Genomic DNA, 26764 nt, shown 5'->3' on the forward strand with positions numbered 1-26764 from the left:
GCTGCTGGAAGCAGCGGCTGCAAACCAAGGCAGGCATCGCCTCCGAGCCCCGCTTCTGCTGGATCCCGTATTTTCCTCCCCTGGATGGCACGGAAAACCCTCCCGAGCACCTCTGCAGAGGCAGCAGAAACGTGGCCCCGTGCCCACAGCCAGACCCGCTTCACATTGCACCAAGCTCCCGCACGGGCGAGCATCACCCTGGGGTACCGCTGCAGCGCGGAGGGAGGACCCAGGCTCGGCTCTTACCTGCAAGGATGAAGACCCCGACGAGGATGAGGAAGACGAGGAGGTAGAGTCCCACCACGGCATACTTCAGCGCTGCCAAGGAGCCCAGCCAGCTGCAGCGTCCCGCTGCCTTCATCCTCCGCCCGGGACCTGGGGGACAGAGCGGGGGGGGTCAGGGAGAGCATCGTGCACCCAGCCCGCCTGGGCTCCGTCTCCCACCCGCAGAAAATATTGCAAATATAATTTCAGCAATGCCTCGCGGGTGCGGGGACAGCTCTGCGTGCCCCGGTGTCGATCTGCACGGCTTTTCCCGAGCCAGGAGCCACCGGTGCTGGCACAAGCCCACGCTCCCAGGTAAAGGCTCACGTGCGGCCGCGACAGCATCAGCAATGCAAGCAGGCAGGAGCAGGCCTGATCCTGCCCGTGCTGGTGCTATGGGTCTGGGTTGCAAAGGGGTGCGAAGGGTCCAGTGGGGATCCGGGGTGGGAAAACATCGGCATCACCCACCCTTGCTGAGCTGTCGCCCCTCCAGCTCCCACCCTTCACCCCATCCCCTGCCTGCAGCCCTGGGACTCTCCCTGCCAGGCAGGAGACAGGCAGCAATAAGGGGATGGAGGAAGACAGGACAAGGGGTGATGGTTTTAAACGAAAAGAGGGGAGATCCAGACTAGAGATAAGGAAGAAATGTTTTACACTGAGGGTGGTGAGACACTGGCCCAGGTTGCCCCGAGAGGTGGTCGATGCCCCATCCCTGGAACCATTCCAGGTCAGGTTGGCCGGGGCTCTGAGCAACCTGCTCTGGTTGGAGATGTCCCTGCTCGTGGCAGGGGGCTGGACTGGATGGCCTTTAAAGGTCCCCTCCCACCCAAACCGTTCTGTGACTCTAAGATGCCTGGATCCTGACATCCCTGCCAGCCCCTGCTTGCCCACTCCTGCACTCGCTGCGATCCGGCTCCTCTTCGACGCTGCCACGAGCAGCAAGAGCCGTGCGCGAAGGAGGTGGGGTTTTAGGAATAAAATAGCCGGGAGAAAAATGCAAGGAAAGAAAAGGGAAGGAAAGGCTCCCAGGCCGTGAACCCAGCAGCAGCGAAGTCATCTGGTCTTGGGCTTTGCACATGTTCAAAGCTTGAGCCCATGTTGAAATCTGGGCCAGGTCGTAGTCTTAGGTGGGAGCCGGAGCCTGATCTGGACGCAGACCCTGCATCCCTCTGTCCCCAGCCCCAAGGCTGCAGCGACGCTTCAGCCTGACGCCGTGGCTCCCTGGGTCACCCCGTGCGCTGGGACGGGGCGCGGGGCCTTGGGTGCCTGCATTTTTGTTCTGCGACAAGGTGACCCGCCTAGCGGATGAGGGCAAGGCTGTGGATGTTGTCTATCTAGACTTCAGTAAAGACTTCAACACCGTTTCCCACAGCATTCTCCTGGAGAAACTGGCTGCTCATGGCTTGGACGGGTGTACTCTTCGCTGGGTAAAGAACTGGCTGGATGGCCGGGCCCAGAGAGTGGTGGGGAATGGAGTTTACTCCAGTTGGTGGCCGGTCACCGGCGGTGTCCCCAGGTCTCGGTGTTGGGGCCAGTCCTGTTTAATATCTTTATCAATGATCTGGACGAGGGGATCGAGTGCACCCTCAGTCAGTTTGCAGACCACACCAAGTTGTGCGGGAGTGTTGATCTGCTGCAGGGTAGGAAGCTCTGCAGAGGGACCTGGACAGGCTGGATCCAGGGGCCGAGGTCAATTGTATGAGGTTTAACAAGGCCAAGTGCAAGGTCCTGCACTTGGGTCACAGCAACCCCATGCAACGCTGCAGGCTTGGGGAAGAGTGGCTGGAAAGCTGCCTGGTGGAAAAGGACCTGGGGGTGTTGGTCGACAGCCGGCTGAATATGAGCCAGCAGTGTGCCCAGGCGGCCAGGAAAGCCAATGGCATCCTGGCTTGTATCAAAAATAGTGTGGCCAGCAGGAGTAGGGCAGTGATCATGCCCCTGTACTCGGCACTGGTGAGGCTGCACCTCGAGTGCTGTGTTCAGTGTTGGGCCCCTCACTCCCAGAGAGACATGGAGGGGCTGGAGCGTGTCCAGAGAAGGGCAACGGAGCTGGGGAAGGGTCTGGAGCACAAGGCTGATGGGCAGCGGCTGAGGGACCTGGGGTTGTTGAGCCTGGAGAAGAGGAGGCTGAGGGGAGACCTCATCGCTCTCTACAACTGCCTGAAAGGAGGGTGTAGAGAGGTGGGGTCGGTCTCTTCTCCCAGGTCACAAGTGACAGGACGAGAGGAAATGGCCTCAAGTTGCGCCAGGGGAGGTTTAGACTGGATATTGGGAAATTTTACTTCACCAAAAGGGTTGTCCAGCACTGGAAGAGGCTGCCCAGGGAAGTGGTGGAGTCACCGTCCCTGGGGGTATTTAAAGGACGTTTGGATGAGGTGCTCAGGGACATGGTGTAGTGGTGGGCTGGGCAGTGTTAGGTTTACGGTTGGACTCGATGATCTTAAAGGTCTTTCCCAACCTCTACGATTCTGTGATTCTGTGATTTTTCTGTTGGACCCTTACAGAAACACAAAGTTTCTGAGAGCAGCTGAGAACCAGCAACTTCATGCCAGGTCAACAAGCGCCGCTCGGTTTTGCCCCTTGCCAGATCCAAGATGTCCCCAAGGAGACACCAACAAAAGGTGGAGGAAGAGTCCAAAACTCCTACCCCCTTGACATTTGGGTGCCTCCATCCCATCGCTCTCTGCCCTTTAAGCCCCGAGGCACAGCGCAGCACCGATCCAGAGCCTGGATCAAGCCAGCAGAAAGGGTGAGGCAGGGGAAGCATCATGGCCACGAAGCCAAACCTCCTGGGGAGGAGACCACGCTCATCCGTGGCCAAAAGCAATGCCCGCTTCCAGCCGAGACCATCCCTGCTGGGCTTTGGGACCTCACCCCATCCCACCCCCCATCCATGGGGCAGGAGCTCAGCTCCCTGTGGGACCAAGCTGGCGCTTGGGGTGCCAGAGATGGAGGTACAACGGGTTTGGGGGTGTCCCTACCCTTCCCCACTGCACCCTTGCCCTTCCCCAGCTGACAGCCCGTCTGTCTGTCCTGCCGGAGGACAGGGAGGCTTGCAAAAGCCTCCAGCCAGTGAAGGGTTACGCTGGGTGTATCGCTTCACTCAGCCCCGTTTTGGAGCTCCAAAATGATAAAGTGCTGAGGTCAGGCTCGCTGACACCCAGAGGGGATCCCGCGGGGCCGGGGGGTGCTCGAGGAGCCCCGGCTCAGGTGCGAAAGGCGGTGCCGCTCCTCCGGGACCCCTCCATCTGCAATTCATTACCCGCACGCGGTTCCCATTTGCTGTCACCGGCCAAACAGATGGAGCCGAGGGTTTCAGAATGAGGAAAGCTGCAATATTTTTCTGACATTAACACTTATATCAGGTCCTGGGAGACTCCGGGAGGAGCTGGCCCCGGGCCCCGAACCACCCACTCCTCTTTGCTGCTCTCGGAAGAGCAGGAGGGACCGCAGCTGCGTAAGCAGGGTTTTCACAACAGCCCGCTCCGAGGAGCCCACGGGCGGGCTCCGGCCAGTAACCAAGGGGAAAAGCAAATATTTCTTCCCCCTGCCCATGCCCAGGGGAGCTGGAGCTGTGGCCCGCCCGGTCAGTGGGGGTGCAGAAGGTGGGAAGCTGAAAGTAGCCAGGGCTTGTCACCCCCCGAGCCCCGGGGGGGTCCAGGGCTGCTGTCCTGGGGGTCATGGCAAGCAGCGGGCTGCCGCACCAGTCCTCAGCCCCGCGCCGAGCATTTTCCACGAGCCCAGGAGGGACTCGGGTGGTCCCATCCGCATGATGAAGCTCTCAGGGTTGACCTTGCCCCTGCCCTGTGCGGCTGCAGACCAGACACAGCCCCACAAGTCTCCTTCCAGCAACCTCTCCCATGGGAATGAGGTTCCTCGGAGAGCCGGCTCTGCATCGGGGTGAGTTATGGATGAGCAGATTTGCCCTGAGAGACCCAGGGCAACCTGCCACAAAAATACCAAAGCCAGGGAGATACCTTGAACCCTCCCTGCCATCGCTCCACGCAAGTGCAAGGTCCCTGCTGGGGATGGTGGCCTTGGCCCTAGAAGACACCAACTCTTCCCTCCCGTCTCTTCCAGCATCACTCCCTCCAGGCTCCACCACCTCAAAATACCACAAAAATACCAAAGCCGGGGAGATACCTTGAACCCTCCCTGCCATCGCTCCACGCAAGTCCAAGGTCCCTGCTGGGGATGGTGGCCTTGGCTCTAGAAGACACCAACGCTTCCCTCCCGTCTCTCCCAGCATCGCTCCCTCCAGGCTCCACCACCTCCCTGCCACCTTTGCAGGGTGGCAGAGCACGGGGACAGCCCGTGGGCAGGATCTGCCCCTCTTCCTGCGGCAGGAAGGTGGGGTGGGTGCTGGGTTTTACAAGCAGGGCAGAGGCAGGAGCAGACATGCTGCTGAGAGCAGGGGGACCCTTGCAAGGTGACAGCAAGTTTGGGGAACGGCATCAAGACTCAGCTTTCACCTGGATGGGAAATCCACCCTCCGGCCTCAAAGCTGTCCCCATCGCGGGGGATGACACCCACACAGCAACGTCACATCTCCTCTTGCGATGGCCACCGCCAGCCACCTGCACTGTGCAAGCATCCAAAAGCGATCTGGCCAGGGCTTGGGCGTTCCCAGCTCGCTCAGTGCCTGGATGGGGCCCATCCTGCCCTCTGGGCTCTGGAAACGCCCAGGGCTCTCCATCACATCCCGGGGATGTCTCACGTGCCTAAAACAGGGAAGGTGAGTCCCCCATCACCCCGATCCCACGCTTGTGGTGGGGGACGGCAGCGCTGGGAAGCCTGCTCAGAACAAGACCAGTTTCTCCAGCAGCCCCACAGGTCTCTAAGCGAAGCTGCCAGCAAAGGGGACCTCACATCTCTGCTTGAGCACCCAGCTTTGCCACCCTGGCCTCTCCCACCCTGCAAAGGCCTGGGGAAAGATTCATCAGGGCTGTTTGCTTGGGCACCAAGCCTGGATCTGGTGAAACATGGACAGCTTTTCATGGGGCAAGAGCAACGGAAAAGAGCTCAGCAGGTCTACGGTGGAGAGAGAGGCTAGCGAAGGTCTACGGGAAATGCAAGCAGGTCCCACTGTGCCCCGCTGCACAGCCCCGGGACTACCGTCCCACTGCATGGCATCTCTGGACCATGGAAGGTCTTCCACATGGTCTGCCACATGGGAGAGAGCCAGAGGCTTGGAGGAGGGGAAAAAAAAAACCAAACCCCAAATCCAAAAAATTAACCTTTAGCAAGCAAAGTGGCTTTCCCTGGAGCACAACCCTGGTCAGTGGCAGAACCAAATGAGATCCTGGGCACCTCGAGAGGCCCATGGTGCCCTGGCTCTGCCATCCCCCGCCGGACCAGAAAGGGGGGACAGGAGAAGAGGCACAGAAACCTCTTTGCAATGGGATTTCCTGAGTGTTCCTCCCAGTGAGGCTGCGCCAGCAGGAGAGGAGAAGTTTCCTGCTCCATTTGGGACACACACATTCATCATGGTGCTACTTCCACCAAGGCACCCCCACCCCGGGCACCCCACCTTCCTGGGGCAGGGATTGCTCCTCTGCTCCGGTTCCCTGGGACCCACAGCTGGAGCTGAGCACCAAACTCAGGCCAGACGCCTTTGCCTGTGTGGGGCCAAATTGCTGAGCTGCTCCCTGAGCAATCCAAGTCCCCATGTACCCCCAGAAGCTCTCCAGGTTTCTGCCACCAGGTTCAAAGCCCCCCAGACCGAGCCGTACGTGGAGCCGGGACTCACCGTCCTCGCAGAGGTTCAGTTTGGAAAGGTTCCTTCCCTCGAAGGGCTCCTCGAAGATGGAGCCGTTCTCCCTCTCATTGAAGGTGTGAAGGTACATGGCTTTGTTTTCCATCCTCCTGCTGCTGGTGGAGCAGAACAGGCACGTGAGATGGTACTTGGTGGCTACGGTATATCCCGACACGGCAGGGGCCCGATCCTGGCTAATCCCCTACCCTGCACGGCGCTGGCACCATGGTCCGGTGCAACATGGTGTGGGCTGGTGCAGGGGACATGGACCTGCTGCCAAGGGACCTCTCTGCTCTTCGCTTGGCAAAGCTGACCACCACATCTCAGCATGGGGTTTCTTAACTTGCCCGTGGCCCAGGCTGGGCTTGGCAGTGCCCCAAACGAGGGCTCCACCATGGGTCCACCATGGGTCCACCATGGGTCCACCACCCGCTAGCCCTGCCTGCATGCTTGCAGCTCGGTGAAATGCTCACCCCCGACACAGCAGCCCCCTTGCTCGTTGGCCAAGGAGGGGCTCCTGCCACCCACCCGCGCTCGACCACGTGCCCCACAGATGTCCATCCTGCTTGGTGTCCGCTCCGGGCGTGCCCTGGACGTCTGTCCTTCCCCAGGGCTGGGGAGATGGGGGCTCAGCGTACGCACGCAAGCCCCCCGGGACCTGTTTCACCCCTAAGGCTTGGGGTACCCCTGCACCTACACCGCTTCTAGATGCCCCAGCACCCCGAGCGTGAGCCAGGCCTGCCGTCCCCACGGGCCTGATCCTGCTGTCCCCACGGGCCTGATCCTGCTGTCACTGCCTCTCTGGTCTGGAGGCTGGAGTCGGGCTGGTGCCAGGGACAGGGCCATGCCCGCAGGGAATATTTTCGGCCCTGGGGAGGCTGTGCCTCCTCTGCCACCAAGGTTTTTATCACAGCACCCGGCCGGGGGGGGAATCAGCCCCCGGCCCCCAGCAGGGCTCTGGTGTGGAAGGAGTTAAAATCACCCGCTAAGTGGGATCTGCTGAGCACTCCCAAACTCATCCCCTGCACCCCTGCGACTCCCCCAGCCCCAGCCGCCCCTCGCTGTCAGCCCAGGGGTGCTGTGCTCCGTGGGGACCCCCAGCTTCTGCCACCCGCCCCCCCCACCCCAGCCAAAACCAGCCCCACTGGGAGCGGACTGGGCAGGGACCTCCCTGGCCGGGAGCAGCATCCCCGGCCCCTGGTCCCACTCCCACGGGGGGGGGACATCACCCGTGTAACCGGGGCGTCTTGCAGCACTGGGGAGGTCGGGACTGGGGGTGCAGCGGCAGGGCCCGGGGGTGGCGGCTCCCCACGCAGGGATGCTCGGGGAGACACCGACCCCCTCCGCGCCCACCCCACGTGTGTCTGCGGGGGGGGGGAGGGGGGGTGTCCACCCACGCACCCCATCCCGCTCCCCGCTCCCGGAGCTGCGTGCCCCTTTTCCCCACGGAAAGTTTCCTGCGCCCTCCCCGCCGCCACGGCGCTCACCTGCTGGGCGGACCCACGCGGGAGCGAGTTTCCCGTGGGTCCTTCCGCCGTCGTCCGGCTCAGTCCCCGGACTGAGCCATGGTGGCCGGGACAGGGGGGCGAGGACAGCAAGGGGAACCCCCGACCGCACCGCCAGCTCTCCACGGGCGCGGAGGGGCCGCCGCTCCCCGGCCGCCTCCCATGGGTGGGTGGGGGGGGTCCCCGCGGGTGGGTGATGCGCGGAGCCGGCGGGGCGGCTGCGGAGCCGGGAGGCTGTGAGCAAGGACCGCTCGGCCGGGAGGGTTTTGTAGGCGGGGAAGGGGAGGGGGGCCGGGCTCCCCACGCCCCCCCCCACGCCCCCCCTTTCCCAACCCCCCCCAACACCTCCCGGGGCCGCCCACGCCGCCCATTCGCCGGCCTCGGGCCGCCCCGGCCGCGGGGAGCCGGGGATGGGGGGGCCGGGGCAGGAGCACCCGCGGGTGAGCTCGGCTTGGGGTGGGGGGGAGCTCCCCCGGGAGACGGGGGGACGCAGCGTGGGCTGGGCAGCCCTGGCAGTCCCGCCCCTGGGGCAGGAGGGGGGTGCGTGGGGCGGTCCGCGTCCCAGCTCCGGTGGGTCTCGGCACCTTTCGCTCTCCCTTCCCTGCCCAGTCCCCGCCCAGCTCAGCCCACGATGGGGGCAGGAGCAACCGCAGTTTCCCCTCTGTGCCCGCGGGGAAACTGAGGCACGGAGGACCAGAGGGAGCTGAGCTGACCCCAAGCCACCCCACCGCTGCTCTTGGCCTCGGCGTGGGCCCTGCAAAGCGGTGCGAGATGTGCACCCACTAGGGTCAATCCCTGGGAGGGGGCAAGGTGGGGAGGAAGCTTTAAGGTGCTGCCGCAAGTCCCTCGCTGCCTGTGGGGTGCTGCCCGCTCCCCACTGCAGCGAGCCCAGGCCGCTCGGGCTCGTAGCCCGGTCCCCAGCACCCCGTGTCCCTACCCCATGTGGTCCTGCGCAGAGCAAAGCACCCTCCAACATCTCTACAGGGTGGGGGGGAACTGGCTTGGCCCGGTGGCACGACCAGGAGGGTGACTGCTGTCCGCTTGGGGTGGGCGTGCGTGGGTGTACCGCTCCCTTTCTGGGAATGCTGCCGGAGCGAGCACTGGGCAGACTGGGATGGTGGGGTCACGGCTGGCTCGTGTCCGGTTCGCCACCCGTAGGGATGGTGGGCCTGGAGAGCTGGGCACGCTGCATCACGCAGTGAGCCGCTCCGTCCCCCCGATGCCATCAGACAGGCCATGGCAACGCAGCTTTTTGGAAGCCATAAACGTACTGGGACCAAGACCTAGAGCTGGAAAAAGGATGGCAAGACCCGGGGGGAGAAGGGCAAGCTCTCCTCGCCCAGGGGCATCTCCAGCCGTGGTGCCATCCCGAGGACACACATCGCTTCTTCCATCGGGAGGAAAGCTCCCAGGGGTGCAACCACACGGCCGCAGGTCTTCTCCCACCACGGTGCAATGGGAGTCCACGGTGGCTGCCGCTCACAGCCACCCCTGAGCAAGGCTTCTCCTTGGGACACCTACCAAGGACACCCCGAAGGTCTGGGACAAGAAAAGAGGACGCACTCCAGGTCTGAACAGCTTGGGATAGGGCTCTGACCGCTGAGCTGCCTTTCTTCTCAGAAAGGGCAAAGGCATCATCCAAGCGTGCTCCGTTCAGACCTGGCCAAACATCTGCCAACGTTGCCCCAGTGAAACCGAAGCTGCAGCAAATAAAGGCAATTATTGTAGAGTACTCCCAGGGTTTCATCTTAATACAAAACACCAGACCAAGCAGTGCGGTTACTTCTTTTGACTTTAAAAAAATAAAAAATAAAAAATACCAGCCACATGTAATCCAAAAAGGTTAATATTTTATTACATTTCAGGTAATTTCCAGCAGAGTCACGCTTTTGCATCTTTACAGCCTTCTCTGTTTATACGCCACGCAATAAATTTGCCATTGGATGGTTCTGGGTTTGATTCAGGTGTAGGTGAGTCTCGCTGCTGGCTTCTACTGGAAAACTGAAATGCATGAGGAAAAAAGGGATTTACCTTTATAAAAAGAGTATAAAAACTATGCACAAACTACGACTAACTTTTAGTATAAATGCCATTAAACTCATACACATCGTCTATCGTCCTATTTCCTCAAAGACGTTCAGCAAAGCAGCTGAGGCACCTCCGATGCTCACCAAAGAAGGCCAGCATGGGGAAAAGCCCCTTCACGAGGGGCTGGCAGATGTGATATGGGACCTACAAGAGATCCACACCCTCCGGGTCCTTATAAGCCTGCGTTTAAGCTACTGAATCTAACCCATAACATCTCTAAAAGTCCCACCCGCGTGATGGTCGACACAGAAAAAGCAATGAACTGATCGGTGAAAAGCAATGAACTGATCGGTGAAAAGCAATTAAGGATGAAAGCCAAAAAACCCCAAAAAATTATGAAAAAAAAGCAAAGAAAGACTCTTCTTGCAGTCTTTTTGGTCAGTCTGGCTGTCACTGATTTTGGCAAAGCCTGGATTTCTTGGCATTCCTTCTGGAAAACCGCAAGGAGAAGAGCAAAATGAAACAGATTTAGTTGTTGGCCTCTTTTTTTTTTTGTAGAAGGGGAAGAAAATGATAATGCATTCAGTAGAAATGAGTGGGAACATGCAAATATGCTCAGCAGTCATGGACGCCAGCTGTTTATTTAGGAATATATGGTGGAAAAAGACACACAGCACCCCAAGTCTGTCCCCAAGCCCTCTCCCACCCACCACATTCGTCCCAGAGAGGAGAAGTTGGACCATACCTGGCAGCACCCTTTTGTCTGGTCCCACAGATGAGCATGTTGGAAAAGTCCTTCTCCAGCATCTTGGTGATCCGCTCCTGCAATCGCAGAGGACGACAGCGTCAGACGTCAGATGACAGAGCCATTAAGCTCCAGGAACTCCCAGTTTGCACTATTATCTGCTGGGACCGCCAAGGTTGTAGCGCTGGTGGTGGCAGCTTTGACCTGGGCATACCCAAAAAACCTGCTGGGGGAGCATCAAAACTGATCTTCCATACCCAAAGCAGATGAGGAGTTTGTTAGGTGAGTCTACATCCCACCTAGGTGTCCATCATCTAGCACGTCAAGATGATGATCTGGCATGTCAAGATCTGGCATGTCAAGCCGGCATGCCAGATCTTTGACCAGCGTAAAGGAACTTCACTCAAATAACTGTGATGAGTCTTGGCGCGTGTGATCACAGCCTGAATCCATCAGGTTTCAACACACAAGAATGTTCTGCGTGGCCAGAGATGAGGTAGAAGAGCTCATATGAGGTCAGAAATCAGGAAAGGAAGGGGCCAAGCTAGGAAATTACTACCTAGAATATTTTGCTTGTTAAGTAAGAAGATGGCAAAGCTGGTTTTGGGGACAACCAGGGAATTGAATTCAAACAAAAATCAGCTGAAGCTGATCAAGAGCTCATTTTCTCATTGAAACGCCCAAAGACCATCACGTTTATAACATTGCAGAACCACCTGCATCTCGCGTAATCGCTCTGTCATCTTAGTACCTATTTCCCATGCGGTCCGTAAAATTTCACCGAGCATTAAAAGCGCTCTGCAGCGACCACCAGTCCAGCCACTAATTTGTCTTATCACACTTTCTGGGTTGACAACAGCAGGTTTTGAAGCGTCACTCACCGTCAGATCCTGGAACTGGCTCTTCATCTTCTCCTTTGCTTTTTCAAACATCTCCCTCCCTCCCTCCACCTCAATGTCATGTTCCGGACGGGTTTTATCTGCTGGCATGTCTCCTTCCTGCTTAATCTGAGCAGCCCCTCTTGCAACGATGGGGAACATTCATGTGCTGTTGTTGATGCTAAAGCCACGCTGCCCAGGAACCCGTGGCAGATTTCCACCTCCCAATCCCCCTCTTCCCAACCTACTTCTGCCAACCTAAAAAATTCCTTTATTCAACAGCAAAACCTTCAAGTTACCTCCTTCCAGTTCCCCTCCAGCTTTCCCCAGTAGCCTTTGACAAGGTCTCTGCTCCCCAACCCCACATGCTGCTCTCTCCATCCCGGGGACGAAGAGCCTCCAGTTGACCCACAAGAGAAGCGTGATGGGTTTATGTGGTTTGACGATCAGGGGATGGGACAACAGTATCAACAAGACAAGGGATTTATGCAGTAGGTTTTGGAACTCAAACATTTCATCTGGAAATAAGATTGTGACCCACTGAACACATCACCCAAAGGCACAAATTTACACATCCTCCTTCAGCCAGTGGAACTAAAGGCTTCTGTACCTAGACTCCACGCAGGAGCTGGGAAAACATGTCCCAGGGACAGACAGTGGCAGACACAGATGGAGAACCAGTCCTGCCTTCGTAACACAGCCATAAGGTGCTTTGGATGGACCACACAAGGGACTCAGATATTCTTCTTTTTCAAAAGAATTTCTCGTTCAAGGGCTTTCAGGATGATGTTTGTCTGCAGGAATTAATCACAGAATCACAGAGTCGTATAGGTTGGAAAAGACCTTTAAGATTGAACCTTGAATTGATGTCAAGTGTTTACCAGCATCTCTCCAAAGCCTTGTTTGCCAGCAGAATCCAAACAAACACTCCCAAGCCCAGGAGCAGGCGGAGCACACCAGGTGGTTACGCAGAATTGAGCTGGTAAAATTGAGGGATATTGGGCTGCATCTACACGGCTAAAGACATTCACTAGAGCAGTGGTCTCTGGCCAAACGGTGCACGGGGATTCAGGCTGCGACAGCTCGGTGATGCTCCCACCCCACCGGGGCATGCTGGTGGTGTCCCCAAGGCCAGCGGGCAGAAATTTGTGTGCACATGTGTGATTTTTTCCAGTTCCAAGTGCCCGTAACAACAACGAACCTGTCTTCAAGCTGACTTGACTGGTCTTTTAATAGCACGGCCTCAAAGGCACGTATTGCACAGACTTTTAAGACTGAGTTTGTATCCTGGGCTGGACGTACCCAGACATGCTGCCAGGAGCTCCTTGCTGTGCAGGATATTATTACAAGCTCTCAAGCTTAGGACCAAATCCATCATGCTCTGGTCACCTGGGGTTCCCATTTACTTTCCATTACCTTCTAGCAGGGCATCTCACAAACCATCTAGTGTTTCCCCAAGGATGAAGCAGGAGCTGACTGTGGCTTAGCATTAAACGCGGTTCTGCTACACCCAATGTTGAATAATAAATACTGGCTATTAGAGGTCCCTCCTAAATGACCATTAGATCGACGATGGACTTCCCCCTGCTTGCCATCTCTCCTGGGGTCACTGCTTTCCCAGGCACAAGAGGGTTGAGGGGACAGCAAGGGTGGGGGAGGTCCAATGCAAGGAGGCAACGCAGTAGGGGGATGCTGCTGACGTTGCCTCAGGTCAATGTTAGGATCCGATCCCCAGGCCAGCCCAGGCATCATTGCTGGTTTATTCGCAGAATCACAGAATCGTAAAGGTTGGAAAAGACCTTTAAGATCATCGAGTCCAACCGTAAACCTAACACTGCCCAGCCCACCACTACACCATGTCCCTGAGCACCTCATCCACACGGCTTTTAAATACCCCCAGGGATGGGGACTCCACCACTTCCCTGGGCAGCCTGTTCCAGTGCTGGACAACCCTTTCCGTGAAGTAAAATTTCCCAATATCCAGTCTAAACCTCCCCTGGCGCAACTTGAGGCCATTTCCTCTCGTCCTATCACTTGTTACCTGGGAGAAGAGACCGACCCCACCTCTCTACACCCTCCTTTCAGGCAGTTGTAGAGAGCGATGAGGTCTCCCCTCAGCCTCCTCTTCTCCAGGCTCAACAACCCCAGGTCCCTCAGCCGCTCCTCATAGGACTTGTGCTCTATTCTCTGCAAATCAAGGCAAGTTTCTTTTATCAGAAGACACCAGATGAATTAACTTTCTTCTTTTCTTCAGGGAACAGGGGATAGAAAAATAATAATTTTCTTTCTCATTCTGTCTGAACCCATGTAAAACACAGAACAGAAAAGGTTGGGGTTGCAAACACCGCTGTGATTTATATACGGCACTGCTGCTGCAGTACATCAGTCCTGGTTTTCCAGGTAAAGAAAGGCTGGGGGCTGTTGGCTGTGGGAAGATTAGAAGCAGCTGGGGGGGAGAGATGAGCAAGTTGCTGAGACACATAAGTCAATTAGAAGCTTCGCCTAAGTGAATAATGGCGAGATATTTTTAATTTGATCCGTGACTGGACAAAGTCATGCCACCTTAAGTTCCTTGGGGAGGAAGAAGGACCTGAGTGCTTCCCGGACGAGGTTGCCTGTGGATGAGTTTTTCCAAGATTAGTTTTGTGAGTGTATTTGAGAAGAGACCAGGCAAGGTTAGATGACCGTAAACATTTCACCAGACGTATGTATCGCTGAGGGAATGAAGACAAGATGTACTGAGATACAGAAAGTTCTTTAGAGTTGTTTTATCAAGGATGAGAGTTGGGTCATCTTGTCCTGCCAAGCCAAAAGCATGGCTTATGAGATTTTGCTTCTTTGTGTTTATTTGGCTTTAGGAAGAGAATTAGCTCATTTGTTGCTTTGCTTCTTCTAAAAAATGAGTGATGGCTTAAAAAAATCTCAAAATTCCTGGGGGCAATTTTTATGTAACTGCCCAGAAAAACAAAACAAAAAAAATGCCATCTTCTTCTGCCTTTTTATACATCCCATTGTGATCTTTTTGTTCCTGGATTCCCAGGTCACTCCTGCTTGTCTCAACGTATGGAAAGGACAGCTAGAAACCCTCTGCCTCTGCTTCGTCCTCCCCGCAGCCTCCTTCGGCCACTAACAGCCTGTCTGAGCATAAAACAAAGATCTCTGCAGGATAACGCATCCTGTCCTAAAACAGGTAGGGCTAAAACTACCTCCTGTAGAGCCTCTCCCTTCACCGGCTGTAGGAGAAACCCAAACCACCAGCTCAGCTCAGATGATGGGTCTCCCACGCCTTGCCCCACGCCCCCAGCCAGTGCCTTAGCCAGAAAGCCAAGCATCCATCCCAGACAAAACCCAGGCACAGCGGAGCTCGCAGAGGAAAATGGAAGGGGTGCCTTCGCTTTCATACTTGTCCCCAGCTGAGCACCGTCTCCTTGAAGAGGAGCATACGGCTCTCCGACCTCATCCCGGGACTGCAATACTCTTGGTCTCTTCCCAGGAGCCCTGCTGAAGAACAAGTCCTGGAAGAACTTGCTACTGTGTGGGAGGAAATCAGGCCATGGCCCATGGCACGACCTTGTTCACCACCATCCCTGTCCGGTGCACTTAGAATATCTCAGGTTGGAAGGGACCCATAGGGTCCAACTCCCTGCTCCTCGCAGGACTACCTAAAGACTTCCAAGACCTGGCTAATCCTGGTGGCGTGTAACTGTGGAGCAACCTGGGCAGGTCTCTGACCACCTGCTTTAGGCATGGCATCTCTTTAACATCCCTGGGCTTTACAGGACATCAAAATCATATTGCTCAGCTAACGTAACACTGAATAGGCAGCAAGAATATACCGTCTCTTACTCACAGACCTCAAAGAATTTGTCAATGATGTCTAGGAGTGATAGAAACCGAGCTGATGGTGAAGGCAATTGCAGGACAGAAAATGAAATCAACTTATCCAGCCTCAGGGAAAGCATCGGGCTTGTGCTGCTCACCAGGAAGATCTTGACCAGGTTTCTCTTGGATGCACCTCTTGCAGACTTCACCCCCTTAGAAAGTGGGACTTCCATCTGGGCAAAGACCTGACTTCTTCAGCTCATGGATCTTGACTTTCACGTACTCATCCGGCCCGTCCTGCTGGTGGGGCTGAGCCTGCAGGAGGGGGATGACACAACCCGTGTCACGGCTGCCTGGTGCGATGTCAACATGCATTTTTCTCCCCAGAAACTCAAAGTTAAACCAGTGGAGAGGAAAGCAACAGAATTATCCCTATTCATGCAATAAATCCCTATTCAGCTCAATCCAGCGTACAGGGAAAGGCTTTGCATTTGTTTCCCGAGAAGGATGAGGGTGTTGGCTACCTAGCTCAATGATCAGAGGAGGACGGAGAAGGCAGCAGCGTGCAGAGGCAATTGCCAGGACGAGCACTGCTCTGCTGGAGACTACAGCCGCCCATACCATGTCATACTGGATGCAGGGGTAAACATCCACCGAAGAGAAAACAACAAGAATTTCTTCCATATAACCTTGTCTCAGGTTTCTCTTCATGTTCAGGTAGAGCTTCCTGACGTGGTCTCCCAGCCCGGAGATTTCTGAAACAGAACAAAAAGGCAACATTTCAAATACTGGGGAGGAGGATTTTCCATCCCCGTAGGCGAGCACGGGAGAGGACATTGGTCCTGTTTGTGATGCAAAGCTTCCAGGTTTTTTGTCCATATCAAGATCCCAGATTTCTTTAGGGAAAAAGAGGCTGCACTGCTAGTAAAGCATCGCTTGAAAACGCAGCCAAAGAGCAACCAGGCTATGGGAGTGGGAGAGGCTGAGTCATCCCCACCACAAGCTTTCGGGAAGAGGACTCTTGGGGATGAGAGCTGGTCCTGCCTTCGGGCAGGGGGATGGATGAGGCCATGGACAACCCTCCCAGACCTGCACACACCCAAAATGAACAGAAATGGAGAAAAACAGTGGAAAACAATGCTGGAAAAGTGACCTGGAGTAACTCCTGGCTGGCTGGGAAAGGGCGGTAAGCCAGGTCATGCACACAATTAATGCCTCTTTTGTTAATTTGAAGGAGAGCCAAGCAACACATTCATGAGATGATAAAACATTTCTCTCAGCCAGACACCTCAGTCCCTCGGGCAGCCCCGGGGGAGATCAGCAACTCTTGAGCAAGGAGCAAAGAGCTCACGCACCCCCAGGGGAGCTGCTGAGGGTCACTGGTAGGAAACGGGGGGGTCCCGTTGTGTCCCACCACCCGCCCGCCTCCAGACCGCGCTGCACGCTGCAAGGGGCAGGCAGCTGCATGCGAATAGGTGAGAAGGAGACAGGGAACAGGAACAAATGAATCGCACAGGGGTCATGATCTTGAGGAATTTAAGAAACACTGATTCATACCCCCAAACCTTTGGGGATGAGGCTCATGCACTGCACCATAGCCCTGAATCCAGCTAACACCTCCCGATCTAGCAGGGATCTGAGTAATGAGAAGAAATATCCTGGCAGGCGGGCAAGCAGGCAAGTCATCCTCATGACAAGCACACTGATTTGGAACAAATTCCTGCACTTTTATTACTTTCTCGCCGTTAACGGAAAGCGAAGACAAGCCCACAGTAGACAGGGCACGGCGAGCAGCAGCAGCAGGGAAGCTGAGCTGCGGGGCACGCGCAGGCACCATGGTACCTGTCTCCTCTTCCATGAGGACCACAGAGTCCCACTACTCTTGGGCACTGATGGTGAAAACCAGGTCCGAGTTCTGCAGCACCTCCGAGTTGCTGGGCAGTCTCTTCCGAAGCACACGAACGTGCAATACTTACAGAGCAGTTCCTAAAGTAGTGCAAGGATGCTGGTGCCGCCGCACGTCACCGCGGCAGCTCGGGTAGCGGAGGACGTTGATGCTATGGGCTGTGCACCTCCAGCCCACCCTGCTCCTCCCAGGGACCTTGCTGGGCTTCACCATGGACTTGCTCTGCTTCAAACCTCCTTCACGTTTCCAGTTCTCATCCTTTGTGCCCTCTGCCATGGGCTTTGCTCTAGGGACCTATTTGCCTTTTTGTTTGTTTGGCGATGGGAAGGCTATGTGGATATTTACACCGTAGGCAAACGCGGAGACAACCAGGTGTCGCGGAAAGAGCGATGCACTTCACTCGCTGGAGAGAAGCAACAATATATTTTATTGATGTAAACCAGGGAGTTAACAAAGTTCAATGCGACAGTGGTTTAACAAGATTCGATGGCAAGGTGCACTTGATCATTTACTGCAGAGAGGACAGGGTCAGACAAAACTGTCAGGGAGACCCTCCCGTTGAGTCATGAGGTTCAGAGAGGACCCCCTTGCCTTCTAAACTCCTTCTCAGAGAGGAGTCGAGGTGCGGCTGGATCCAGACTTAGTCCCAGGCTTCGTCAACGGTTTATGTCTAAAGGATTATATGTGTGCGATCAATCCTTTCTATCACTTAGCTAAGATTGCAAGTTTCAGCGTGCTTATTCCCAATTCACTCCCAATTCCCGATGCGATAAGGAATCTCTCAGCCTCGAGGAGTAGCCTTGAGAGGCGTCCCTACTCGAGGGGAGATCCTGGCGTGCAGCCCGCTGCCGTGCAGGAGAGCTCAACGGGCTCTTGGGCTGTCCACTCTTTATGGAGTAAGATGATTGACTTCTAGTCATATTTGCACACCAGCAAGACGTCTGGGTCCCTGCTCCAGACAGCCCTTGGCTACCGAGTTGCCATCCATCCCCAGAGTCCACCTTAAGCCTGCTGCAGCCGCCAGGACCCCACTGATGGTTATTGCTTATGCGGTGGTGGGAAGCACACCGCCAGCCTCCACCCCGTGACTATAGTCAATTCATCTTACCCTCACAGGGTGATGGTACGGTCACCTCTTGCCTCTGTGCCATAAAACGTATATTGATATTTTGTGCGCTTACAGACCCACGGGAAGTAGACAGTGAAGCACTGCTATTTCACAGAATCACAGAATCACAGAATCATATAGGTTGGAAAAGACCTTTAAGATCATCGAGTCCAACCATAAACCTAACACTGCCAAAAACCACCACTACACCATGTCTCTAAGTACCTCATCCAAACGTCCTTTAAATACTTCCAGGGATGGCGACTCAACCACTTCCCTGGGCAGTCTGTTCCAGTGCTTGATAACCCTCTCGGTGAAGAAAAATTTCCTAATATCCAGTCTAAACCTCCCCTGGCGCAACTTGAGGCCATTTCCTCTCGTCCTGTCACTTGTTACCTGGGAGAAGAGACCGACCCCCACCTCTCTACAACCTCCTTTCAGGTAGTTGTAGAGAGCGATGAGGTCTCCCCTCATTGCATTTGTTATGCATTAATTTGTATGGTTTGGGTGGTTGAAGTTGGGTTATTTGTTTTATCATCTACCACACCTTTGTGTACAATATAATTATAAGCAATAGACATATTAAAGTTAGAACTGGTAAAATCACAGCTGGGTGAAGCATGAATTTAAACACTCCCGTTGCTGTTGGTGGCCATCCAAGAAGAGTTTCCCACCAATGGTGTTCTCCAGCCTTCTTCACTCTTTCCAAGACACGGTGTATCTCTTCTGTATCATGATGAACAGTGATTAGAGTTTTGTGTCCATCGTTTTGGACACGTTCTAGCACTTGGCACAGCTCGTCATGTTGTAGTAGTTTCTTCATCAATGTAAGTTTCATTCCGATGGGGGTAGACAGTAAATCTCGACTCAATGTATAATTAGTCTGTAGTAACTGATAAGACATAACAGGAGCTGAATAATTAAGGTCTCATCCCGTAATTTTAGTAAAGTTACAAACACAAATATTTGAGCGATTGCTTGTATCTCCAGTAATGTTATCTATGAATATAAAATCACAAAGGGTTCTCATACAAACGCGTCCTTTTCCAATATATACAAGTCCAGTTTCAGGGGTTCCATCGGGATGTATTTCAAAATGACAAACGTTTTGTTCAGTGTCAAGACAAATGTCTAGGGCTTTGATGGTGTTACTCTCATAAATAGCCCGTACAATGCATGCGTTAACATCAACAGTTTGCCGTTTCTTTCTGTTTCGTGGGGCCCACACTCTGTGTTCCAATGGATAGAGTATAGTTCCCTCGTGATTTAATCCTGACGCAATGGTTGGGTATGTGGTACACACCGAAGCACTGCATATGGTTAAGACAAAACCTGTGGCCTTACTGTTGATGGGGTCAAAAGTAAAATTGACTAAATACCGCCAGGGTTGGAATTCCTTGTCAAATCTAGTCGCCTTATCCCAAATTACCTTTCGCATTTCACTGGGTAAGGTGCCCTCTTCACCTTCTCTGATAACTGCTGCTACCATAGATTGCATCCACAGTTGAGCTTGGATGCAACTAAGAGCTAGAGAAACATTATTTTGGGCTGCACTAAGTGCGTCCACAATCAGTTGGTGGTCCCTTTCACTAATTCTTTCCCACTGAGGCAACATATCAGATAAGAGCCATTGGGTAGTTCCCAATGCTAACAGAGAAGACTGCAATGGGTGTTCTAATTCGTTTAAATCACTTGTTGTTTTCCTCAGGTTATTTAGGAGTACTTTGGCATCGATACTATTTAAGACTCCCAATCCTGTCCCTATGGTACCGGTCACATCTCTCCTTGTTCGTCTGGGAGAGGTGAGGGTTCGCCCATGTAACCACACTAACCATCCTAGGAATGGTGAACAGGTTGGTTTGATTGTAGAGATATTAATTTGCATCAGTAGTTCTACTCTTTTAAGAGACCATGATGGATGAAATAACACTCTTTGTTGGCCTCTATTTTTGATCACGTATGGTCCAATTTCAGAAATTTGTGGGGATAGAGCAGAAATTTGTGGGACAGAGCAGAAATTTGTGGGGATAGAGTTTTCTTATCCTTTCCAGTCAGGGCAGATGTTGTTGTACTAGGCTCAGGAATGTCTCTTTTAAATTTAAATGCTAGTCCCACACTATGGCGAGCCCAGAGGCAGACGACAAAACTAGGTTGTATTAAGGAATTGTACCAACAGTCCGATCTTTCAGAGGCGCAAAGTTTCCTGTCTTTTGCGATTGGGTTTGATGTAACGTTGTACACAGAAATCTGAGATGCCTCCTCATGGGTAGACCCATTGATCATCCAGCATCCTATTTTAATTTCTTTCCCTGCCGTTCCCCGAAGTCAGGGAACTTTATCATCAGTTCATCTTTATCCCAGCTCCATTTGTTTTCTAAGTATATTTCAGTTCCGTGCATGACCAACAGTGGAAAGATTTAAATCTCCGTTACTAGAGTGTATTCCTGTACTCCCGGTGTACTTAACGTGAGCTTGAGACCATGGCCACTCTAGGGCTCTTTGACCACAAGTTAGGAGAAGCAGCATTGTCAGGGTTTGGAATAGTAACATGAACGCAGGATTTCCATTTGCCATCCTGCTATCCTGTAAGAGAAAATAGAGACTTGTTTCGGCAGGGAGAGTTCGAACAGGTTACCCTGTTAAAAAGAAGGAAAAGTCCATCGTGCACCAATTCTGTTTTGCACCACTGCTATCAGTTGCTTCCCAGGCAAGCAGGCCACGAGGTTTAATTAAAGTCATGGGCACAGTACCGATGGATGGTAGATTGACCGTCACGGGCTGTCCTGGCTGTAATGTCATCAGATATTCTCTTTTCCTGGTAGGTGGAGCACTAAGCTCAGTTTTTACAAAGAATGCTCAGCTTATAGGGCTTCCAACAGGCCCATATCGATTATTTAATTGACGGGGTAGTTTGGGAAGTTGCTTATCCCCTTGAGCCTCGTGTGGTTTGAGATTCCTTTTCAATAAACCACTAGCTCTTTCTACCGTCCCGTTTGACTGAGGGTAGTATGGGGTGTGGAATACCCATCTAATTCCCTCTTGTTTTGCCCAATCTTGCACTTCCTTACACGAAAAGCGTGAGCCATTATCACTCTGGATAACATCAGGAGTAGGTAGATTTGAGAACCAAACTGATAGCCCTCGCACTGAATTTCGCCCATCGGCTTTCCGACACTTAGTCGCCACAAGCAAGCCGGAGACTGGTTCCACTCCTGCGAGGGTGTATCGATCTCCCGCAGAGGATTTGAATGGTCCGATACAATCGATTTGCCACGTAGACCACAAAGTTTTCCCTTCATTGACATGTAGCGGTGGTGCTTTAGCAGGATGATCTGCTTGTAATTTCAGTCTACACTGGGGACATTCTGTAAGGAGAGTTTCACAAGTTTTTCTGTTTATAGGCCAGCCTTTACTCTGTGCAGCAAAGTGCTTCTTTACCTGCGTGGCCTAGACTTTGATGTAACCATTCTCCCAATCGATGCCACTCAGGATTTAAGGTGATTTTCCTAATTTTGGTTAGCTCATCTACCTTTTGATTCCATTTTGTGGCTGGTTGATTATCCTTAGCATGAGCTTTTACCCATCCCATCTTGAAAGGTGTTTTCCCGGCTCTATCTAGTAATAATTGCCAATCTTTGTTTCTCCAACCTGCGGATTTACTTCCCAGTTCAAGGTTTCCCATTGACAGAGCACCGGCCTCACACAGCATAAGAGTCTACATACATGATTTTTGCTCCATTCTGTGCTGCCAAAACAACTGCTTTTATTTCTCCTACCTGTGCACTGCCTTCACCTTCTTCTATTACTTGTTTGCCAGTGGTAATATCTAATGCAACAGCCTTATGTTGCCATTTACCCTTTACTCTTTTTGCTGAAGCATCCGTAAACCAAATGTTTTCTGTCGGTGTACCCTGGGTGAGGAGCGGTGCATCCGGAACGGGTGAAGGTTTAAAAGGTTGTTGTAACGCTAAAGGGTCTGTGTTTATGGGCGTCTGCAAGTTGGAAACCTTAGTGCGTCCTTCAGTTAATTGCATATTTTCTGCAACTCCGGTTAGGTCGGCATACCATTTTCGGACAGTGGGTTTTTGTGCAACTCCTCCTGGGGGAGCAGTCCCCTTTAGGATTGCTTCTAGTAAATGAAATGGTCCTCTAGCTTGCACGGCTTGCCCCTGATGTATTTTCTCAACTTGTTTAACTGCTCGGACTAAAGAGAAAAGTCCCTTTTCCCATTCAGAGTATCGTTGTTCTGTTTCTTTAAATGCGGTTGAGCTAAACAATAAAGGACTTTTTGGCCCTTCGGGGCCAGTTTGGAACAGGTTACAGTAAGCAGCGTGTTCGGTGAAGCCCCATTCGGCTATAATAGGGTTGCGGGGATGTACTGGTCCCAGTGACACGTTTTTAATTCTTCAGTTAGAGTTTTGACCGCTTCTTTACGTTCTCATTTCCACTCCCAGGGTTTGCCTTTCTGTAAAAGTGAGTATAATGGATGGGGAATGATAGAAAATCCAGGTACGTGCTTCCTCCAATATCCAAAAGTTCCCGTTAATTGTTATAACTCCTTCCTTGATTGGGACATTTGCAGCTCTTCAATTTTTCTTAAGGTATCTAGAGGAATCACTGCACTGCCTGCTATCCACCAAGTACCTAAAAAGTTTACTTCTTTACTTGGTCCCCGACATTTTCCAGGTGGAATCTCAATTTCTTGTGTTGCAGTGCTTGCCACACTGCCGCTGCCGCTTCCCCCACCTTCTCGGGGGAAGTATCTCCAATCAGAATATCATCGATATATTGGTACAGTTTCAGTTCCTGGGGGAGTGAGACCGTCTGTAAACTTTAGCAAGTGCAGCATGAGCAATCGCGGGTGAATGTTTATACCCCTGTGGGAGTCTGTTAAAGGGATATTGTATTCCCTCCCAAGCGATAACAAACTTCTCTTTATCCTCCTTCTTCAAGGGAACCTTAAAGAACATAATTTCTTCACCGAAAGGGTTGTCCAGCACTGGAAGAGGCTGCCCGGGGACGTGGTGGAGTCCCCATCCCTGGGGGTATTTAAAAGCCGTTTGGATGAGGTGCTTAGGGACATGGTGTAGTGGTGGGCTGGGCAGTGTTAGGTTAACGGTTGGACCTGATGATCTTAAAGGTCTTTTCCAACCCAAACGATTCTGTGATTCTCTATCTTTTACATCTAGCGCTGCCATCCATGGGCGTGCAGCTGCTTGCAAAGTCGCTGTGAAGTTTGCAATGTTTGGTATGTGAGTGGGGCTGTGTTGGCGTTCAGGCACCGATAATCAATTGTTAAACACACCTCCCATCTGGTTTCCGACCTGGCCAGACAGGTGAGTTATATGGGGAGTGGTCGCTTCTCCAAATCAGCGATGACTTCAGAAATTCCATTTGGTGTCGCAGCAGAAGTGGGATATTGCGGTACGTTAGGGATTTTTGACTCGGGGAGGGCAGGGGCTGCGTGAAGAGCCTGCACTGGAGCTTCCCGATTTCTACCAGGGTTGGGGTGGGTGTTTGAGCCGAAGGACCACACACTGCCGTTCATCTGGCGCCAGGTTCATCCGTTTAAAACACCCAAACCTAAAATATTTTCATGATGATCTTTAATAGCAAAGCGAGTAGTCACCATGCACTTCTTGCCCGGGAGCCATAAATTGACCTTGGCAGTTTGGCACACAACACTCGCTCCCTTCACACCGGTAACCTTAACTCTTTGCCGTCCGGATCGCACACCCAGCTTCTCAGCATCTAGTTGAGTTAGTATTGAAATTTGTGCTCCCGGATCATTAAAAACTTCACCAATTGTCCTTGAGGACCAGCTGGAATTAAAATGTATGGGCCATCATCACTTATCCACTGATAAGCTTCCCCTTTCCAGACAGGCAGGCCAAATTGCCTTCCGGGCATAACTCGTTTTTTGGCTTCATGCCCTGCAATTCCTCCCTAAGGGAGAGGAAGGGGTTGTCTCCCTTTCTGGGAACTGGCGCGGAGGAGTTGAAATATGCTCCTTCCTTTCACCGTTATCTCATTTCTGGAATGCTTCAACCAGACTCAAGATAATGCCAGCAGGCTGACCGTGAATCACGGCTCTGGGAATGCCTAGGGCTAACGCATTCCTCCATACCTTTAGGTGCTCTTCGACGGCTTCTGAATTATGCCAACTGTCATGAGCCCATTCTTCTGAGAAGTTGGAACTTGGACTCGCTCCATGCCTCCATAAATAATTGGTGATACTACTTGCCATCCTGCCAGCTATGCCAATTTGTCGCGGAAAGAGAGATGCAGTTCACTCGCTAGAGAGAAGCAACAATATATTTTATTGATGTAAACCAGGGAGTTAACAAAGTTCAGTGTGACAGCGGTTTAGCAAGATTTGATGGCAAGGTGCACTTAATTATTTACTGCAGAGAGGACAGGGTCAGACAAAACTGTCAGGGAGACCCTCCCGTTGAGTCATGAGGTTCAGAGAGGACCCCCTTGCCTTCTAAACTCCTTCTCAGAGAGGAGTCGAGGTGCGGCTGGATCCAGACTTAGTCCCAGGCTTCGTCAACGGTTTATGTCTAAAGGATTATATGTGTGCGATCAATCCTTTCTATCACTTAGCTAAGATTGCAAGTTTCAGCGTGCTTATTCCCAATTCACTCCCAATTCCCGATGCGATAAGGAATCTCTCAGCCTCGAGGAGTAGCCTTGAGAGGCGTCCCTACTGGAGGGGAGATCCTGGCGTGCAGCCCGCTGCCGTGCAGGAGAGCTCAACGGGCTCTTGGGCTGTCCACTCTTTATGGAGTAAGATGATTGACTTGTAGTCATATTTGCACACCAGCAAGACGTCTGGGTCCCTGCTCCAGACAGCCCTTGGCTACCGAGTTGCCATCCATCCCCAAAGTCCACCTTAAGCCGGCTGCAGCCGCCAGGACCCCACTGATGGTTATTGCTTATGCGGTGGTGGGCAGGGAGCACATGGCCACACCAGGTCTCAGCAATATCTGCTCCAGCTTCTGCTCGGTGCACAGTCCGGATGCACGAGGCTGTGAGCTCCACCACCAAGCTGGGACATGGACCAAAGCACAGCACGTGTTTGGGGGCAATGGGAGGTCACCAGCAGGCAGCCGGAGATGAAAAATGCCATTTTTAAGGCAGAATCTGCCTGGAAACAGCTACCAGGAGCTGCCACTGTGGGAGCCCCTCGGAGCAACGAAAGGCAGCGATGCAAGTTTACGGAAAACACAAACCAGGATGATAAATAAATGCATAAACTAAATAGCCCCCCCACACACACATACGAAGGGCTTACAAGCCTATTTCCACATGTCTTGTTGTCATTCCCTGCTTACCATTTGGCCTCTATAACCCCAGAGCTTCATCTTTAGTACATTCCTATATTGTATGTATGTGGAGCTATAGACATTTAGAGCAACGTTGTTTAGCTTGTGCTAGACGTGAAGTCGTCGTGCTTTTATAGTGAAAATACTTTGTGATGCTCAAGGTAAAGCAGCTGAGAAGCACTTAACAAATCCCAAGCAAACATCTCCCAGTGTATAAAAGGGGTATAAAAGGTACAGCCCTTTTTTATCAGGGTATGTAATGTTTCAAAGGCTGTTTGTGCTGCCACGGTCCAGCTTTCTAAAGCAGAGAAGCCTTTGTAGGTGCCCATTTATTTGCCTCAGATCCGTGTGTATTTATACCGGTACAACCAAGAATGAGGGTGCTGCTGCGTGGTCCTGCAGATCGTGCAGGAAAGGAAGAGAAGACAGAGCAGATCGCCTCTGCATTTAATTAAAGGTATTTGGGCACAAATCAGTGACTGAAGGGGTTTATAACAGCACAGAAGAGGATAACGGTCGGACTCGATGATCTTAAGGGTCTTTTCCCACCGAAATGATTCTATGATTCTATGATAACCCGTGCAATGCCCACAGGACAGCACTACACTTCCAGGTGCCCAAATAATTTGGTAAAACTGGCCACAAAATATTAACTAAGTTGGAAGTTCAGATATTGCTATTTATGTTTTCATGGCAAATAGAAAGGAAAAAAGAGCCTGTCACATTTAATGGGAAAAGACACGTGTGTAAACATTAGCACCGTAACTGATGCACTTGTTACCAAAATTTGGAAATGAATAATCCCTCCCAGCCAGGAAACTCTCTATAAATTACTCTACTTGCATCTTTTCCCTTATTGCTCTGCCCTTTTTGGTTCTCAATACCTGGTTCCTCTCCAAAATGGCATCGTGCATGCACAGAGCCTTCTAGATTACAAAAGATAGTGAATGTTAGGAGGAGGAAATTCCCAACGCTACCAAAGCTCCCCTGAGCCAAGGCAAAGCTGTCAATAAGTCAGCTGGAAGCCAGCAGAGCCCCCATGCCAGCTACCCTGGCACTGGCGGACCGGCACCAGGCAGGACTGCGGCAGGGCTCGGGGTCTTCTGGTCCATTGCCATACATACGGCAATGCCGAAGCGTCCCCTGCATCTCTGCCCATGATGAACAAGGGCCCTTGGCTACTCCGTTTTATAAGCCATGGGAGACATCGGTCATCCTCAAAAGAGAAATGGGGTTCTTCTCATTTCTGCTCTTTGGAAATACTCTGGTAGAAAAGGAATAAGGATTTTGACCACGCAAAGGAGGCAGAAAATACTCACCTCCATCCTTCCAGTGTTTCTGGGGGAATGAAGGGTGGAAAAAAAAAAAAAAAAGAAGAAGAAAAAAGACTCTTTTAGCAAGTATGGCAAAGCTGAACCTTTTATC

At 52.7% G+C, this 26764-nt stretch overlaps 2 protein-coding genes across 4 annotated transcripts in view; both read right to left on the reverse strand.

Annotated features, from left to right (window-relative positions):
* The window catches only part of SCARA5 (scavenger receptor class A member 5), a 42357-nt gene extending 34582 nt beyond the window's left edge, over positions 1-7775 (reverse strand). For 2 of the 3 annotated variants that reach the window (XM_075497610.1, XM_075497607.1), the window contains exons 1-3: positions 7507-7775; positions 6014-6135; positions 247-375 (exon numbers count right to left, since the gene is read on the reverse strand). In XM_075497610.1, coding sequence (XP_075353725.1) covers positions 247-375; positions 6014-6125 — 241 coding nt within the window. In that variant the 5' untranslated portion in view covers positions 6126-6135; positions 7507-7775. The remainder of the gene's footprint in view (positions 1-246; positions 376-6013; positions 6136-7506) is intronic. The other variant, XM_075497609.1, reaches the window with a different exon arrangement.
* A 10774-nt stretch (positions 7776-18549) lies between these two features.
* LOC142407515 (uncharacterized) lies at positions 18550-26246 on the reverse strand. Its single transcript, XM_075497138.1, is given in 9 exon segments — positions 18550-20048; positions 20462-20594; positions 22758-22817; positions 23440-23559; positions 23641-23833; positions 23911-23957; positions 24139-24266; positions 24878-25062; positions 26224-26246. Coding segments are annotated over 9 exon segments (2388 nt in total).
* Between the last annotated feature and the right edge of the window lie 518 nt (positions 26247-26764).

Source organism: Mycteria americana, chromosome 3 (assembly GCF_035582795.1).
Source record: "Mycteria americana isolate JAX WOST 10 ecotype Jacksonville Zoo and Gardens chromosome 3, USCA_MyAme_1.0, whole genome shotgun sequence".
In the NCBI taxonomy this organism is placed as follows: domain Eukaryota; kingdom Metazoa; phylum Chordata; class Aves; order Ciconiiformes; family Ciconiidae; genus Mycteria; species Mycteria americana.